This window comes from Chiloscyllium punctatum, chromosome 9, assembly GCF_047496795.1.
Source record: "Chiloscyllium punctatum isolate Juve2018m chromosome 9, sChiPun1.3, whole genome shotgun sequence".
Classification (NCBI taxonomy): Eukaryota; Metazoa; Chordata; class Chondrichthyes; order Orectolobiformes; family Hemiscylliidae; genus Chiloscyllium; species Chiloscyllium punctatum.
In genome coordinates, this window is record NC_092747.1 from 7,266,285 (window position 1) to 7,282,438 (window position 16,154).

General features: G+C 41.4%; 1 protein-coding gene across 1 annotated transcript in view; it reads left to right on the plus strand.

Annotated features, from left to right (window-relative positions):
• The first annotated feature begins 15,428 nt into the window (after nucleotides 1–15,428).
• The window catches only part of map6a (microtubule-associated protein 6a), a 45,896-nt gene continuing 45,170 nt past the window's right edge, over nucleotides 15,429–16,154 (plus strand). Inside the window, exon 1 of the mRNA XM_072576804.1 lies at nucleotides 15,429–16,066. Within this exon, the coding sequence (XP_072432905.1) occupies nucleotides 15,863–16,066 (204 nt within the window). The 5' untranslated portion in view covers nucleotides 15,429–15,862. The remainder of the gene's footprint in view (nucleotides 16,067–16,154) is intronic.

The window sequence follows — 16,154 nt, forward strand, 5'->3', positions numbered from 1 at the left end:
GATGCTGGAATCCAAGGTAGACTAGCAGGAGGCTAGAAGAACACAGCAAGCCAGGCAGCATCAGGAGGTAGAGAAGTCAATGTTTTGGATGTAACTCTTCTTCAGGACTGGAGGAGGGTTATACCCAACAGGTAGACTTCCCCACCTCCTGATGTTGCCTGGCTTGCTGTGTTCTTCCAGTCTCCTGTGGGCATATATCCAAGGTTGTGTTAGACAGATTTTTGTTTGATAATGGAGTCAAAAGGTATTGGGGGAGGTAAGTAGGGTTGAATCCACAATCAGATAACTACAGCATGAAAGCAGGCTATTTGGCCCATTGAGTCCACACTGACCCACTGAAGATCATCCCACCCAAATCCACCCCATTCTTGCATCCTTACATTTCCAATGGCTAAGCCTGCACATCCCTGGAAACTGTGGGCAATTTCCCATGACTAGTTCATCTTTTGATTGTGAGGGGAAACCGGAGCACCCAAAGGAAACCCATGCAGACACAAGGAGAATGTTAGAGACAAAAATTGATTTGATAAGCTTCCACATGGTAGGCTATTGCACAAAGTACGGAAGCATGGGATTGAGGGTGACTTAGCAGTTTGGATCAGAAATTGGCTAGCTGAAAGAAGAGAGAGGATGGTGGTTGATGGGAAATATTCATCCTGGAGTTCAGTTACGAGTGGGGTACCACAAGAATCTGTTTTGGGTCCACTGTTGTTTGTCATTTTTATAAATGATCTGGACGAGGGCATAGAAGGATAGGTTAGTAAATTTGCAGATGACACTAAGGTCAGTAGAGTCGTGGATAGTGATGAAGGATGTTGTAGGTTACAGAGAGACATAAATAAGCTGCAGAGCTGGGCTGAGAGGTGGCAAATGGAGTTTAATGTGGAAAAGTGTGAGGTGATTCACTTTGGAAGGAGCAACAGGAATGCAGAGTACTGGACTAATGGTAAGATTCTTGGTAGTGTAGATGAGCAGACAGATCTTGATGTCCTTGAAAGTTGCCACCCAGATTAATAGGGTTGTTAAAAAGGCATACCGTGTGTCAGCTTTTAGTGGTAGAGGGATTGAGTTTCGGAGCCATGAGGTCATGCTGTAGCTGTACGAAACTCTGGTGCGGCCACATTTGGAGTATTGCTTACAGTTCTGATCACTGCATTATAGGAAGAATGTGGAGCTTTGGAAGGGGTTCAGAGGAGATTTACCAGGATGTTGCCTGGTATGGAGGGAAGGTCTTATAGGGAAAGGCTGAGGGAGTTGAGGCTGTTTTTGTTAGAGAGAAGGTTGAGAGGTGACTTAATAGAGACATATAAGATAATCAGAGGGTTAGGTAGGGTGATCAGTGAGAGCCATTTTCCTCAGATGGTGATGGCTAGCACTAGGGAACATAGCTTTTAATTGAGGGGTGATAGATATAGGACAGATGTAAGTGGTAGTTTCTTTACTCAGAGAGTAATAGAGGCATGGAATTCACTGCCTGCAACAATAGTAGACTCGCCAACTTTAAGGGTATTTAAATGGTCATTGTGTAGGCATATGGACGAGATTGGAATAGTGTAGGTTAGTTGGGTTTCAGATTGGTTCCTCAGGTCAGACCTACATAGAAGGCCAAAGGGCCAGTAATGCGCTGTAATGTTCTATGTTCTATGTGGTATGTGCAAACTCCACACAGACAGTCACCCAAGGCTGGAATCGTTCAAACTGTACGTATTTATTTACATCCATAGGAGAGGTACTTTTTGCTTAAATAGCTATCTGTAGGTTGACACCAGCAGCAATGCAGCACCCTCTCAGTACTACAAAGGCAGTGTCAATCTGAATTGCGCAATTTGGGCTCTGTGATAGGTTTCAAATCCACAATATTCAGACTGACTGTGAGGGTGCGACCACTGATTCAGCACTGACAAATGATCTCAGAATATTGGCATAGAGGTGATGGGAGGGTAGGGGATAGAAACATAGAAAATAGGAGGAAGTGAGGACTACAGATGCTGGAAATCAGAGTCGAGAGTGTGGTGCTGGAGAAAGACAGCAGGTCAGGCAGCATTCGAGAAGCAGGAGAATTGACGTTTCAAGCATAAGGCCTTCCTGATGAAGGACTAATGCCTGAAATGACCATTTTCCTGCTCCTCGGATGCTGCCTGACCTGCTGTCTTTCTCCAGCACCACACTCTCTACACAGAAATAGGTGGCTATTCAGCCCATCTAGCCTGTTTTACCATTTAGTTAGATTGTGGTCAATTTTTACCATAACTTAGTTTATCTGCCTTGGTTACTTTTGTGTGAAGAAATGATTCCACCGATGAACCTAGCTCCAAATTTAAGATTGTACCCTTTCCTCAACTCCCATTCTGGACACCCAAAGGAATTAGTTTTCTTTCCTGAGCATCTCAACCCCTCAACTCCTGGTAACCTCCTCAGTTAGTTCACCTTTTACACTATTACACTCAAGGGGCACACCAGTATAGTTTATACAACCTGCCCTAATAATAAAGAAAAAAACGAAATAACTACAGGTGCTGGGAATCAGAAACACAATCAGAAATTGCTGAGGAAGGTCGCTGGATCTGAAATGTCAACTCTGCTTTCTCTGCATGAATGCTGCCAGACAAGCCAAGTTTTTCCAGCAATTTCCAATTTTGTTTCTATGTATAAATAAGTGTTTGAAACTTATAGCTTTATGCTAATGTATTGAGGTGAAGCACTTTTTTCTCCAAGTGCTTGAACTCCATGGTCCTTTGGAGAGGATTCAGCTATAAGTTCTCTGCCTCAGCTTATTCCTTTCATTGATTTGAGTTTAATTTTCTTTTGCATTTCTATTTTCGATCTGAGAAATTTCTTGCTTGTCAACTCCATTTCTTGCTTATTCTGTGGCTCTATTTTATTCTGGCTGTAAGTCAGCAGATCATTAGCCTTCTATTTCCTGATTTGATTCTGCAATTGCGGATCTCTCATCTGATAATGCAATTTGAATTGATCTCAACTTTGTCAAATCAGCTTTCAAATCTAATTCCTCTTTGTTTGTTTTTCCAATGAAGATTATGGAATCTCCGAGACCTGAGATTCATCTCGCTCATGGCTCACTGGAAGAGTTAAAAAGAAATAAATTGCATTCATATATTACCGTTCACAATCTCAGGATGTCCCAAAGGTTAACAATCATTGAACTAGCCTTGATGTCTAGCCACTGCTATAATGTAGGAACTGCAGCAACCAATTTGTCCATAGCAAGCTCCCACAAACAACAAAGGTAAAGTTGCCTCAGTCCTGTCAGACCATGGGGCTGCTCTTTAGTTAGAGAGAGAGAGAGAGAGAGAGAGAGACAACTGATGGTGGTTTAACCTGAGGGTCACCATGCCTTAGGCAAGGGGAGATACTGAGAAGGAGTATCCTCCCCCCAGCCAGAGCAGGAACTGAACCCATACAGTCAGCATCTCAAATCAGTCATCCAACCTAACTGACCCTGTTACCATGAGTAACAATGTGATATTGATGAAATACTGTCAGACCAGTGCTGAAGACCTGAGTTCAACTCTGATCACTGAGTGAATTTCAACTCTGGTAATTAAATGAAATCTGCCATAACAATAGCCTATCCATGAATTTTAAAAAATTAAAATCCCATATTCTTTGACAATAACCCCTGGTTCTGGACTTCATCACCATTGGAAATATCCTTCCTACATCTACTCTGTCTTGTGAGAATTTTGTAGTTCTCATGCAAGAGCCACAAAAAGTCGAATGCTGGCACAGCAAATATTTAAAAAGGCTAATGAAATATTCTTCTTTATTATGAAAGGAATTGAACCTAAATGTGAGGATGTCATTTTTAAAGGCCATAATCACAGTCTACAAATGCAGGGTAGCCACTAATAGAGTCATAGAGTCATAGAGATGTACTGTACAGAAACAGACTCTTTGGTCCAAGTCGTCCATGCCGACCAGATATTCTAAATTCATTCAGTCCCATTTGCCAGCACTCGGCCCATATCCCTCCAAACCCTTCCTATTCATGTACCCATCCAGATGCCTTTTAAATGCTATAATTGTACCAGCCTCTACCACTTCCTCTTGCAGCACTCTCGGTGTGAAAATGTTGCCCCTTAGGTCCCTTTTAAATCTTTCCCCTCTCACCTCAAACCTATGCCCTCTTGTTCTGGACTCCCCCACCCCGGGAAAAAGACCTTGTCTCTTCACCCTATCCATGGACCTCATGATTTTATAAACTTCTATAAGTTCACCCCTCAGTCTCCAATGTTCCAGGGAAAATATCCCCAGCCTACACAGTGGCCAAATGCATACACAGTGGCCAAATAGCCTCCTTTTAGATTACTTACAGTGTGGAAACAGGCCCTTTGGCCCAACAAGTCCACAACGCCCCGCCGAAGCGCAACCCACCCATACCCCTACATCTACCCCTTACCTAACACTACAGGCAATTTAGCATGGCCAATTCACCTGACCTGCACATCTTTGGATTGTGGGAGGAAACCAGAGCACCCGGAGGAAACCCACGCAGACATGGGGAGAACGTGCAAACTCCACACAGTCAGTCGCCTGAGGCAGGAATTGAACCCGGGTCTCTGGCGCTGTGAGGCAGCAGTGCTAACCACTGTGCCACTGTGCCGCCCACGGCACTCCCTATTCAGCCTATTCAGCCACTCCCTATAACTCAAACCCTTCAATCCTGGCAACAGCCTTGCAAATCTTTTCTAAGCCCTTTCATAATTTAACAGCATCTTTCCTACAGAAGGGAGACCAGAATTGAACGCAGTGTTTCAAATTGGCCTAACCAATGTGCTGTACAGGTGCATGACCTCCCAGCTCCTGTACTCAATATATTCTTCTGGTTAAAGGAATCAAAAGGGAATAGGAAAATAGTGGAAACATGGGACTAAGTTTGATGATCATCCATGAATTTCCCATGTTTTCATGTTATGTAGGACTTTGATGAGAACATATCTGGAATATAATACACAGTTTTAGTCTCTTTATTTAAGAAAGGATGTAAATGCATCGAGGATGGTTGAGCAATGGTTAACAAGATTGATATATGTTGTCTTATGAGGAAAGATTGGACAGGCTAGTGTTTTGACACGGGGTCAACCCTTCTGCTAATTTAAGCCAGGCTCACAGAAACGCTCACCTCACCTCATAATCTGTTGAAGCACGAGTGACAAAGAACAACCAAATCTCACTATTTTAAAAAATTAACAATTTATTTGTTGACTCCAAAAAAAAGAACATTAAACAACAGCTATCTACACTGTAATGTTCCTTTTTCTTATCAATTTATCTAGCTCTCACCCTGCAATAACATACTGATTTAATAAAAACCCCCGATTAGGTTTTACAAAAAAATTCAGATTTCAAAAGCAGTCAGCTGTGTCTATTCTCCTCTCTATCTTCCTGTCTCCTTTTCTTCAGTCTTCTGCTTCACAGATTTCATATGAACATGTAACTTGCAGAGAGGGTCTCTGTGGGCAGTCTGTTTGTTGGTGCTCTTTGCCACTCTACCTAACTGTGCAAAATACCTGATTTTTATACCCCAAAACATCGGATGTCTGATTGGTTTGATGTTGTCAAAAAAGTAAAATTCAAATTTGATTGAATTTTGGTATCTTGGGGCATAATTTAATATGATTGGCCAAATTTGAATTTGTTGTGTAACATATCAATGCAGCTCAGCTATTTGTTTCACAACCAAATGTTACACTTTTAAAGTTTTCAGCACCCTCTGTGCTTTTCTAGGTCCGTGCCAGCTTTCACTCTCTCTTAAAAGTACAGGACACACCTACAACTTCATAACATTAGGCTTGTTTTCACTGGTGTTTAGATGAGTGAGGAGTGATCTGATTGAATTTTAAAAGATGCTGAATGGTCTTGACAAGTTTGAAAAGGTGGTTTCCTTTGTGGATCAGTCCATAACGTGGGGACACTATTCAAATTAAGGGTTGTACTTTCTGGCCAGAAATGATGGGATTTTTCCTCTGAGAAGGTCATGTGACTTTGGGAGGCAGGAGAGGTGGGGTCATTGCATAATTTTGAGGTGGATATAGAGAGATTCTTGGTATGCAGGGAATCAAAGATTATTGGGAGTTGGATGGGAATGTGGAATTCGAAACACAACCAGATCTGCCGTGATCGTATTGAATGGTGGAGAGGACTTGAAGGGCTGAATGACCTTCTTCTGCTCCAAATTTGAATACATGTTTGCATGTTTGTATTTTTGATTAAGACATTAACCAGCTCTGATACCATCTCTGGCAGCATCTGTGGAGAGAGAAATGGAATGGAATTGAATTTATTGTCATGCGTACTGAGGCAGTGAAAAGCTTTGCCTTGCGAGCAATACAGGCAGATCACAGAGTTAAGTAGCACAGATAAGTAAATAATAGTAAACAGCAGTAGAAACAAAAACTCAGGTACCAGTGAATGTTAAGATTTTGTGAGTCCATTCAGTATTCTAACAACACTGGGGTAGAAACTGTTGCGAAACCAGCTGGTGTGTGTGTTCAGGCTTCTGTACCTTCTCCCCACTGGTAGAGGTTGTAGAAAAACATTGCCAGGGTGGGATGGATCTTTAAGAATGCTGGCGACCTTTCCTTGACAGCGAGCCTGATAAATGGATTCTATAGATGGGAAGTTGGCCTTTGTGATTGTCTGGGCCAAGTTCACCACTCTCTGTAACCATCTCTGATCTTGAAAGGTACAGTTGTCATACCAGGTAGTGATACATCCAGACAGAATGCTCTCGATGGCGCACCTACAAACCTTTGCAAGTGTATTTGCCATCATGCCAAATTTCCTCAGCTGCCTGAGGAAGAAGAGACATTGTTGGGCGTTCTGAATCCAATTTTTCTTCAGAACACTGTTTCAGATTTCCAGTGTCTGCAGTGTTTTGCTTGTATTTATGAGCATCTCCTCTGTTTGCTCAGTTGTAATATTTGTTTGATGATGCTAATGTGAAGTGCCTTGGGTTATTTTACCATGTTAAAGGTGCTATATAAATGAAATTTGTGATAGCCATTCTTCTTCAGGGAATTGACTTCTGTTGACACTGGATTCTTTGTCACAGTTTGTGCTAAGTCTAAAATATATTTCAGTTATTTTCCAAATTTGCATACCCAGTGTTGGAATGTCAGTCACAACGATACATGTCATCAAGTTGTACTTATGCTCTGTCTGCAATTTCCTTCTGCACTGGTTGGAATTTTCACTAATAATTGTCACCCAGAAAGTCAGCTCTTACAGTCTTAGAAATGAATTCAGTTACTTTGATGTTCAAAACATTTTAAAAAAAGTAAATCAGTGCACTGGTCTTTAAAAGTAGCTCTAAATAGGGATCAATCTGTATGAATAATTGATTGCCTGAGCAAAGTTTCATTCACATAATCATCTTTCCCATGACTAGTGATATCCGCCAAGCTAGCATAAGCTGAATTCATTGTCCCTTACTAGCAACCTGAAAACAGTGCATCAAGAAACTCAATTTTGATATACAGTAAATTGCCCCCGTACCAATGGAGATACAATCCAGGATCTACTGTGGAAGCCCAAAACTGCAGATAGGAGTGAACCCATTTATTTCAATGGGAAATGAACCTTCCCAGAAGCTTCCTGGTCCCTGGCTTCCTATAATATGTTCGAGGCGCGGTAATTCGTGGGTAACTGAAACTGTAGAAAACTATTCTGCAGATACAGAGGTCACATTGTACCTCATGTTAACCTTGTTTCCTTGAGATTTTTTTAAAAATTCATTCACATAATGTGGGCATCTCTGGCAAGGCCAGCATTTATTGACCATTGCTGATTGCCCAGATGGCAGTTAAGAGTCAATTACCTCACTGTGGGTCTGAAGTCACCAAAGGCCAGACTGGCTAAAGACGATACCAAAGGACATTAGGGAACCAGATGGGATTTTCCAGCAACAATTGGCAGTGTTTCATGCTCATCGGTGGACTTTTAATTCCACATTTTTATTGAATTCAAATTCTACCATCTGATGGAGTGCCCTGTTCCCTGGAATATTATCTGGGTCGTTGGATTAATTGTGTGACAACAACACCACTAGACCACGACCTTCCCTTATGTCTTCCAATCTCCTCTCCCTGCAGAATTTTGTGAAAATTACGTGACTTTCAACATTGTTAAGCCTTACTAGGAATGAAAGAAGAGCCCCTTGCTGTTTAAGAAAGGTGGTAAGGACAAGTCAGGGAACTATAGACTATAACAGTGAGCCTGAAGTTGGTGGTGGGCAAGTTGTTGGAGGGAATCCTGAGGGACAGAATGTGCATGTATTTGGAAAGGCAAGGACTGATTAGGGATAGTCAACAGGGCTTTGTCTGTGGGAAATCATGTCTCACAAACTTGATTGAGTTTTTTGAAGAAGTAACAAAGAGGATTGATGACAGGCAGAGCAGTCGATGTGATCTATATGGACTTCAGTAAGGCGTTCGACAAGGTTCCCCATAGGAGACTGGTTAGCAAGGTTAGACCTCATGGAATACAGGGAGATCTAGCCATTTGGATACAGAACTGGCTCAAAGGTAGAAGACAGAGGGGGTGGTGGAGAGTTGTTTTTCAGACTGGAGGCCTGTGACCAGTGGAGTGCCACAAGGATCAGTATATAAACGATTTGGATGTGAGCATGAGGTATAGTTAGTAAGTGTGCAGATGGCACCAAAATTGGAGGAGTAGTGGACAGCGAAGAGAATTACCTTAGATTATAACAGGATCTTGATCAGATGGGCCAATGGGTTGAGAAGTGGCAGATGGAGTTTAATTTAGATAAATATGAGGTGGTGCATTTGAAAGCAAATCTTAGCAGGACTTATACACTTAATGATAAGGTCCTAGGGAATGTTGTTGAACAAAGAGACCTTGGAGTGCAGGTTCATAGTTCACGAAAGTGGAATCGTAGGTAGAAAGGATAGTGAAGAAGGTATTTGGTATTGAGTACAGGAGTTGGGAGGTCATGTTGCGGCTGTATAAGGCATTGGTTAGGCCACTGTTGGAGTATTGCATGCAATTCTGGTCTCCTTCCTATCGGAAAGATGTTGTGAAATTTGAAAGGTTTCAGAAACGATTTACAAGGATGTTGCCAGGGTTGGAGGATTTGAGCTAAAGGGAGAGGTTGAATAGGCTAGGGCTGCTTTCCCTGGATCATTGGAGGCTAAGAGGTGACCTTATAGAGGTTTATAACATCATGAGAAGCATGGATAGGATAAATAGACAAAGTATTTTTCCTGAGGTGGGGGAATCCAGAACTAGAGGGCATAGGTTTAGGGTGAGAGGGGAAAGATATAAAAGAGACCTAAGGGGCAACTTTTTCACGCAGAGGGTGGTAGGTGTATAGAATGAGCTGCTAGAGGAATTGGTAGAGGCTGGTACAACTGCAACATTTAAAAGGCATCTGGATAGGTATATGAATAGGAAATATTTAGAGGGATATGGGCAGGTGGGACTAGATTGGGTTGGGATACCTGGTCGCCACAAGGTGGACCGAAGGGTCTGTTTTCGTGCTGTACACCACTGTAACTATGACTCTATAAGGCAAGAGCATGTTTTTTTCAATCTGTATAGCATCTCCGTGATATCAGGAAATACCAAAGGGCCTTACAACAAAAAATGTTCCTTTTTGAAGTGCAGTCACTATGATAATATAGGAATAATTAAGCCAATTTTTAACACAAGAAAGTCTGCAACAATGTTACAACATCCAGATAATTTTGTGATGATGGTCAAGGATTAAATATAGGCTGAGTCTCCAGTGGTTTTAATCCCTTGCTTTGCTTCTAAAAATTGCAGTGGGATCTTTCTAATACATTTTCGACAGTAGAGAGGGCGTCAGTTTAATATCTCACACAAAAGACTGCATCTCCAACAGTGCAGCATATCCCATGGTACGAGAGTAAAACCAGAAGAACTGTGAATCAGAAACAAAAATTAAATTGCTGGAAAAGCTCAGCAGGTCTAGCAGCATCTGTGAAGAGAATTCAGAGTTGACGTTTTAGTTCGGGTGACCCTTCATCAGTTCTGAGGAAGAGTCACCGGACCTGAAATGTTAACCAAGGAGCAGGAAAATCGACATTTCGGCAAAAGTCCTTCATTCCTGTTTGAAGGGTTTTTGCATGAAACGTCGATTTTCCTGCTCTTTGGAAGCTGCCTGACCTGCTGAGCTTTTCCAGCAATTTCAGTTTTTGTTTCTGATTTACAGCATCCACAGTTCTTCTGGTTTTACTCTAGTACTGAGGGATGTGCTGCACTATTAGTGATGCCACTTCTCAGCCCATTGGCCCATCTGATTAAGATTCCGTTGTAATCTGAGGTAACCTTCTTCGCTGTCCACTACACCTCCAATCTTGGTGTCATCTGCAAACTTACTAACTATACCTTTTATGCTCACATCCAAATCATTTATATAAATGATGAAAAGTAGTGGACCCAGCACTGATCCTTGTGGCACTGCACTGGTCACAGGCCTCCAGTCTGAAAAACAACTCTCCACCACCACCCTCTGTCTTCTACCTTTGAGCCAGTTCTGTATCCAAATGGCTAGTTCTCCCTCTATTCCATGAGATCTAACCTTGCTAACTAGTCTCCCATGGGGAAACTTTTCAAACACCTTACTGAAATCCCATAGATCTTGAATTGGAGCTCCTAAGTCCCTTTGTGCTTCAGACTTCCAAAGCCTTTCCGCATTTAGAAAATAGTTTAAGCCACGATTCATCCTACCAAATGCATAACCTCAACATTTCCACATTGTATATTCAAGTTATGGGCTTGATGCTCTAAGATGGGACTAGTGTAGATTTAATGCATTTTTGGCAGTACAGACACAAAGGGTCAAAGGACCTTTTCTATACTGTATGATTCTCCCTTGGCTCATGCATCTGCAACTTCCTTGCCCACTCTCCTAGCCTGTTCAAGTCCTTCTGCAGCCTCCCCCTCTTCGTCGACATGACCTACCCCTCAACCTGTCTCTGTGTCATATAAAAATTTAGCAACAATGCCCTTAGTTCCATCATCAAAATTATTTATGTATAACTATGGGAATAGTTGTCATCCCAACACTAACCCCTGCAGAGCTCCACTAATCACTAACTTCCATACTGAAGAAAGATCCCTTTATACCTACTCTGTGTTTTCTGCCAGTCAGCCAATCTTCTATCCATGCCAGTATCTTGCCCCTAACACCCGGGCTCTTTTCTTATTTAGCAGCCTCTTGTATGGCACCTTGTTAAAGGTCTTCTGGAAAACCAAATAGATCACAATCACTGGCTCTCTTTTGGCTGACTTGCTCATTATTTCCTCAAAGAATTCTAACAGATTGCCTGGCATGAGCTCCACGTGATGACTCAGCCCTATTTTCCCATGCACTTCCTAGTATTCTACAATTTCATCCTTTAATATTAGACTCATAACTCTTACCAATGACCAAAGTGGGACAAATGGGCCCATAACTTCCAGTCTTCTGCCTCCCTCCCTTCTTAGACAAGGGTGTTACCTTAGTCATTTTCCAGTCCTCTGGGACCCTTCCTGACTCAAGTGATTCTCGGAAGATCACCACTAACGCCTCTATAATCTCCAGTGCTATCTCCTTCAGAACTCTGGTATGCAGTCCAGCTGGTTGAGGTGATTTATCCACCTTTCAGCTTCCCCTGCATCTTTCCTAGTGATGACCACTACCTTCACCTCTTCACTTGACCCTCTTGAACTTCTGCTATGCTGTTAGTGTCTTCTATTGTGAAGAATGATGCAAAATACCTATTCAGCTCCTCTGCCATTTCTTTGATCCCATTACTACCCCTCCAGCCTCATTTTCCAGTGGCCCAATGTCTCACTCCTACTTCCCTCTTACCTTTGACAAACCAAAAGAATGCATAATTTTAAACTGAGAGGCAGGAGATGGAGAGGGAACTTTTAAAATATGTTTTCACCTAGAAGGTGATGGGGATTGGAAATTCGATGCCTGAGAGGGTAGTTTAGGCAGGTGACCTCACAACATTTAAAAATTGCTTGAATGAGCTCTTGAAATGGCATAACATTCAGGCTATGGGCCTGGTGCTGTAAAGTGGGACTAGTGTATGATTTAATGCATTTTTGGCAGTACATTCTCATCTATTCGTACAATTCCGTGATACTCACTCCCTTGGCTCATGCATAAAGTACAGGTCACTCGTAGAAGATAGAAGATGATACAATTAGAGGATAAGAGGGGGACAAGGCTGGAAAAAAAATCAGAAAACAGTAAGTGGAATTTTCCTGGAAAAGCTCAGGAAGTCTGGCAGCATCTCTGGAGAGAAATCAGAGTTAACATGTCAGTTTGTGTGATCCTTTTTCACAAACTTTATATTCTAAGGAAGGGTCATTTGACTCAAAATATTAACTCTGATTTCTCTCCACAGATGCTGCCAGACCTGCTGAGCTTTTCCAGCAATTTCCATTTTTGTTTCTGATTTACAGCATCTACAGTTCTTTTGTTTTTTATTTAAATGGCATTTTCTGTTGGGCTGAGGAAAAAACTAACTTGAAAAAGATAGCATGAAGGTTTGCTCTGTTCTGATGACATCAACAATCAACAAATTTATTTGAAGAAAAACATTTCATACTTACAATTATTATTTTTTAATGCAATTTGCATTCCTGATTGCACCTTACTGATGATTCACCATGGAACAAAATTGACTTACAGAAAAGTATTAATGCACCAAATCTCAAGTGCTACATTAAATGTAAGCAGGGATGAAATTTTATACATTCTTTTCTATATAAATACACAACATTAAAATTAAAATGGAGCAATGCGTTTCCCAAGTTCCTGTATTAATTTTGGATAATGGAATTATCTGGTGTGATCTAGGCCAGGAATTTACATGTGGAATAAATAGCTGGCTGGCAGTGTTTGTTCACTGATAGGAAAGTGTAAATCAGATGATAGACTTCCAGTAACCACACATCTATAGTTAAACAGGGGAAATCTCCATTCCCCTGTTCCAACAGAAGCTATAATGAGAAAGTGTCCTTCCAGGACACTCAAAATTGATTATATAGATTTGCTGTGTCTACCTTATATAACTTGGGAGAGATGGTTGTGAAGTGATAATGTCACTGGGATAGTAATCCAGCACCCAGGTTCGTGTCTTGAGGATGTGGGTTTGAATCCCAACATGACAGATGATGAAATTCAATAAAAAACGTGGAATTAAAGAAGAACTAGTCTAATAAGTAACCATTATCAATTGGTGTAAAAAATATACCTGGTTCACTTAGGGAAGGAAATCTATTGTCCTTATCTATGTGACTCCACACCCAAGGCAATGTGGTTGAGTCTTACCTGTCCTCTGGTAATTAGGGATGGATTAAAAAATTAGCCCAGCTAGCAATGCTTATATTCTATGAATGTAATTTCTCTTTCAAAACTAAAGCGCTGACTGCTCAGGAAAAGGTAGAAACAAAAACAGAAGTTGCTGGAAAAGCTCAGCAGGTCTGACAGCATCCATGAAGATATATCAAAGTTAACGTTTCATGTCAAGTGACCCTTACTCAGAACCTTGATCTGAAACATTAACTCTGATTTCTCTTCACAGATGCTGCCAGACCTGCTGAGCTTTTCCAACAATTTCTGTTTTTGTTTCTGATTTACAACATCCACTGTTTTCTCAGTTTTTATTCAGGAAACGATAGAATTTGTCTATTCCAGAGTAAATTGTTAATGCTAGGATTTATCTTAATGATTGCCAATCATTCATTGAAGTGCTTGGAGAAGCCGTTTCATTGACAAGCACTCTGACTGGCCATAAAAATTAATATTTACAGGTATGGAGTTTTATTCTTTCAGGATTTAATTAGTTTGAAAAGCATTTTGTTAGGAAATGTTCGGTGTTACAGATTCAATTGGCTGAAGGGCCTCTTCTGTACCATATGCTTCCAGGAAAAAAAAGTCCTTTTACTTCTTTTATTTATCTATCTCTCATAATCCAATATTTCTTTTTCTCTCTTCATTTCACTTTTTAAGCACCACTGACAATGAGGTAAACTTAGTTAAATATTCTAACTTATATTCCATGGTAGAGGTTCAGTGCATCTCAATATCTATAAATCTGATTGTGTTCCTATGCGCACATTTCCCAGGTCCTCTGTAGAGAGCTTTGCACTAATGTGGTTTTCACAATACACTGAGATCCAATGCAAATTTCTACTAAAAATATATACATGTAATGAGTAGCTGATGCACTCAGCCATCAAGACCATGCAGTAGATGTTTGGCCTTCCCTGTTGGTTTCTTTCTATTTAGATAAAAGTCAATATCTTGATTTCAGTGCTCTGGGGAGAATAGGACTTCATGGAGTATTATACAATGCATACTACCAAAGCAACACATTTGGATCCATTCCACACAAGCCTTTTACACTTCGTATCAACGTCTGCTAAATCTTTTTTTCATCTAATCTTAACAATGAAGCCAACAATTTCTTTCTTCCTCATATATTTACCTAGCTTCCCTCTTTGCTTTTCACCTCAATCATTCCTTGTGATAGTAAGCTCCAAATTTTCTTACGCATGGACATTGAAGAAGAAGGAATTGCTTTCTTTGGAAATGAGAAGTTGAATCAGGGATTAGATAGAGGAGTTCACAAATTGTAGCATGTTTTAATGGAGTAAATTAGGTCATACAGTATCTGGTGGCAAGAGGATCAGTAACCATTCGACAGACATTTAAGATGCAGCATCAGAACTTTCTGGAAAAACTTAGCAGGCCTTTGTAGAGAGAAAGGAGAGTTAAGGTTTCAGGTCTTGTGAATCTTCTTCAGAACTGCAGTTTATTTTTGTTGTTTAGAAGTTTAAGAAATTGGCAAAAGAACCCGAGAAGCTGAGGACAATTTTTTTATTATGTCATGCATTGAAATAGTCTGAACCACCAGTAAGATTGGGTAAGCAGCTACAATTAAAAAAGGAATAGGATACAAAGTTGAAAACAAAAATGTTGTAAAGCTGATAGAGGAAAAGAAAACGGGGTGTGTGAGGTGAATTGAATAGAAATTCCAAAGAGCAAGCAAAGGCTCAATGGGCAAGTGTCCTTATTCTCTGTTTGTTTGATTCTATGCATCAATAATTCTATAGCATCGAATTTTAGAATTAAAAAAGCAGAACTTGTTGGAAATGCCCAGTAGATATGTGGATAACAGATACATGTACAATGGTGCTGTTCAAATCTATTAACATGTAAGGGTTACCACTTATTTTCAGGAATATATGTTTCCTGCCTGTTCTGTGTTAGTACAGTAATTTTTACCGTGTTAAGGAAGAGCTGCATTTTATGACAACACGCTAAGCCTCTGTTATAATTTAGTGGTGGTCCAGGCAGCAAACAGTTAAGTAGCTTGTTTCACTCTCTACTGTTCTCTCCTCCCTTCCCCCACCCTTCATTTCTGCAGCCACACAGCGTGTGCTGACGACGGGGAGGGAAAGACTGTCTTTGGATCCAACTCCGTCCCGAACATCCTGAGACTGAGGATGTTGGAAGCAGAGAGGGTGTGGTTCTCGCGAATGGACAAGTCTCGCTCAGCCTCTGGGAGCGAGAGGAGACAGATCACACTTTGAGTGGTTTCCTCCAGTTCTCACAGCTGGTTTTTTTTTTGTTGTTTTTTGTCGATGGGAGACATTTCACAGCAAAGAGATTCGTAGATGTGATATTATAAATAGGCGAGAGAACGAAAATCCAGGAGGTGAGAGCGGTGTCATTCTTCCTGAGGTGGGTGGGGGAAGCTCTGGCCGGGTTGGAGAGGACGCGGGAGAGTTCCAGGACCCTGGACAGCAGAGTGGCGGGGAGCTAGCGGGAGTTTCAGCACCTTGGACAGCGATGGCGTGGCCGTGCATTAGCCGGGCGTGTTGCATCGCTCGCTTCTGGAACCAGCTAGACAAGGCTGACATTGCCGTGCCTCTAGTTTTCACGAAATATTCCGAGGTTACCGATGGGGCTACTCCCCACCATCAAATCCGAGCCCCGGGCATCGATGCACAGCCTACAGGGGGCGACCAGGAATCGGTTGCCAAGACGACCGAGGTACCCTTTCTATTATTGTTTTCTACAAAAAAAAACCTGAAAGATTTCATGTCGTTACATTCTGCACTACAATTCATATCTCTGTTTG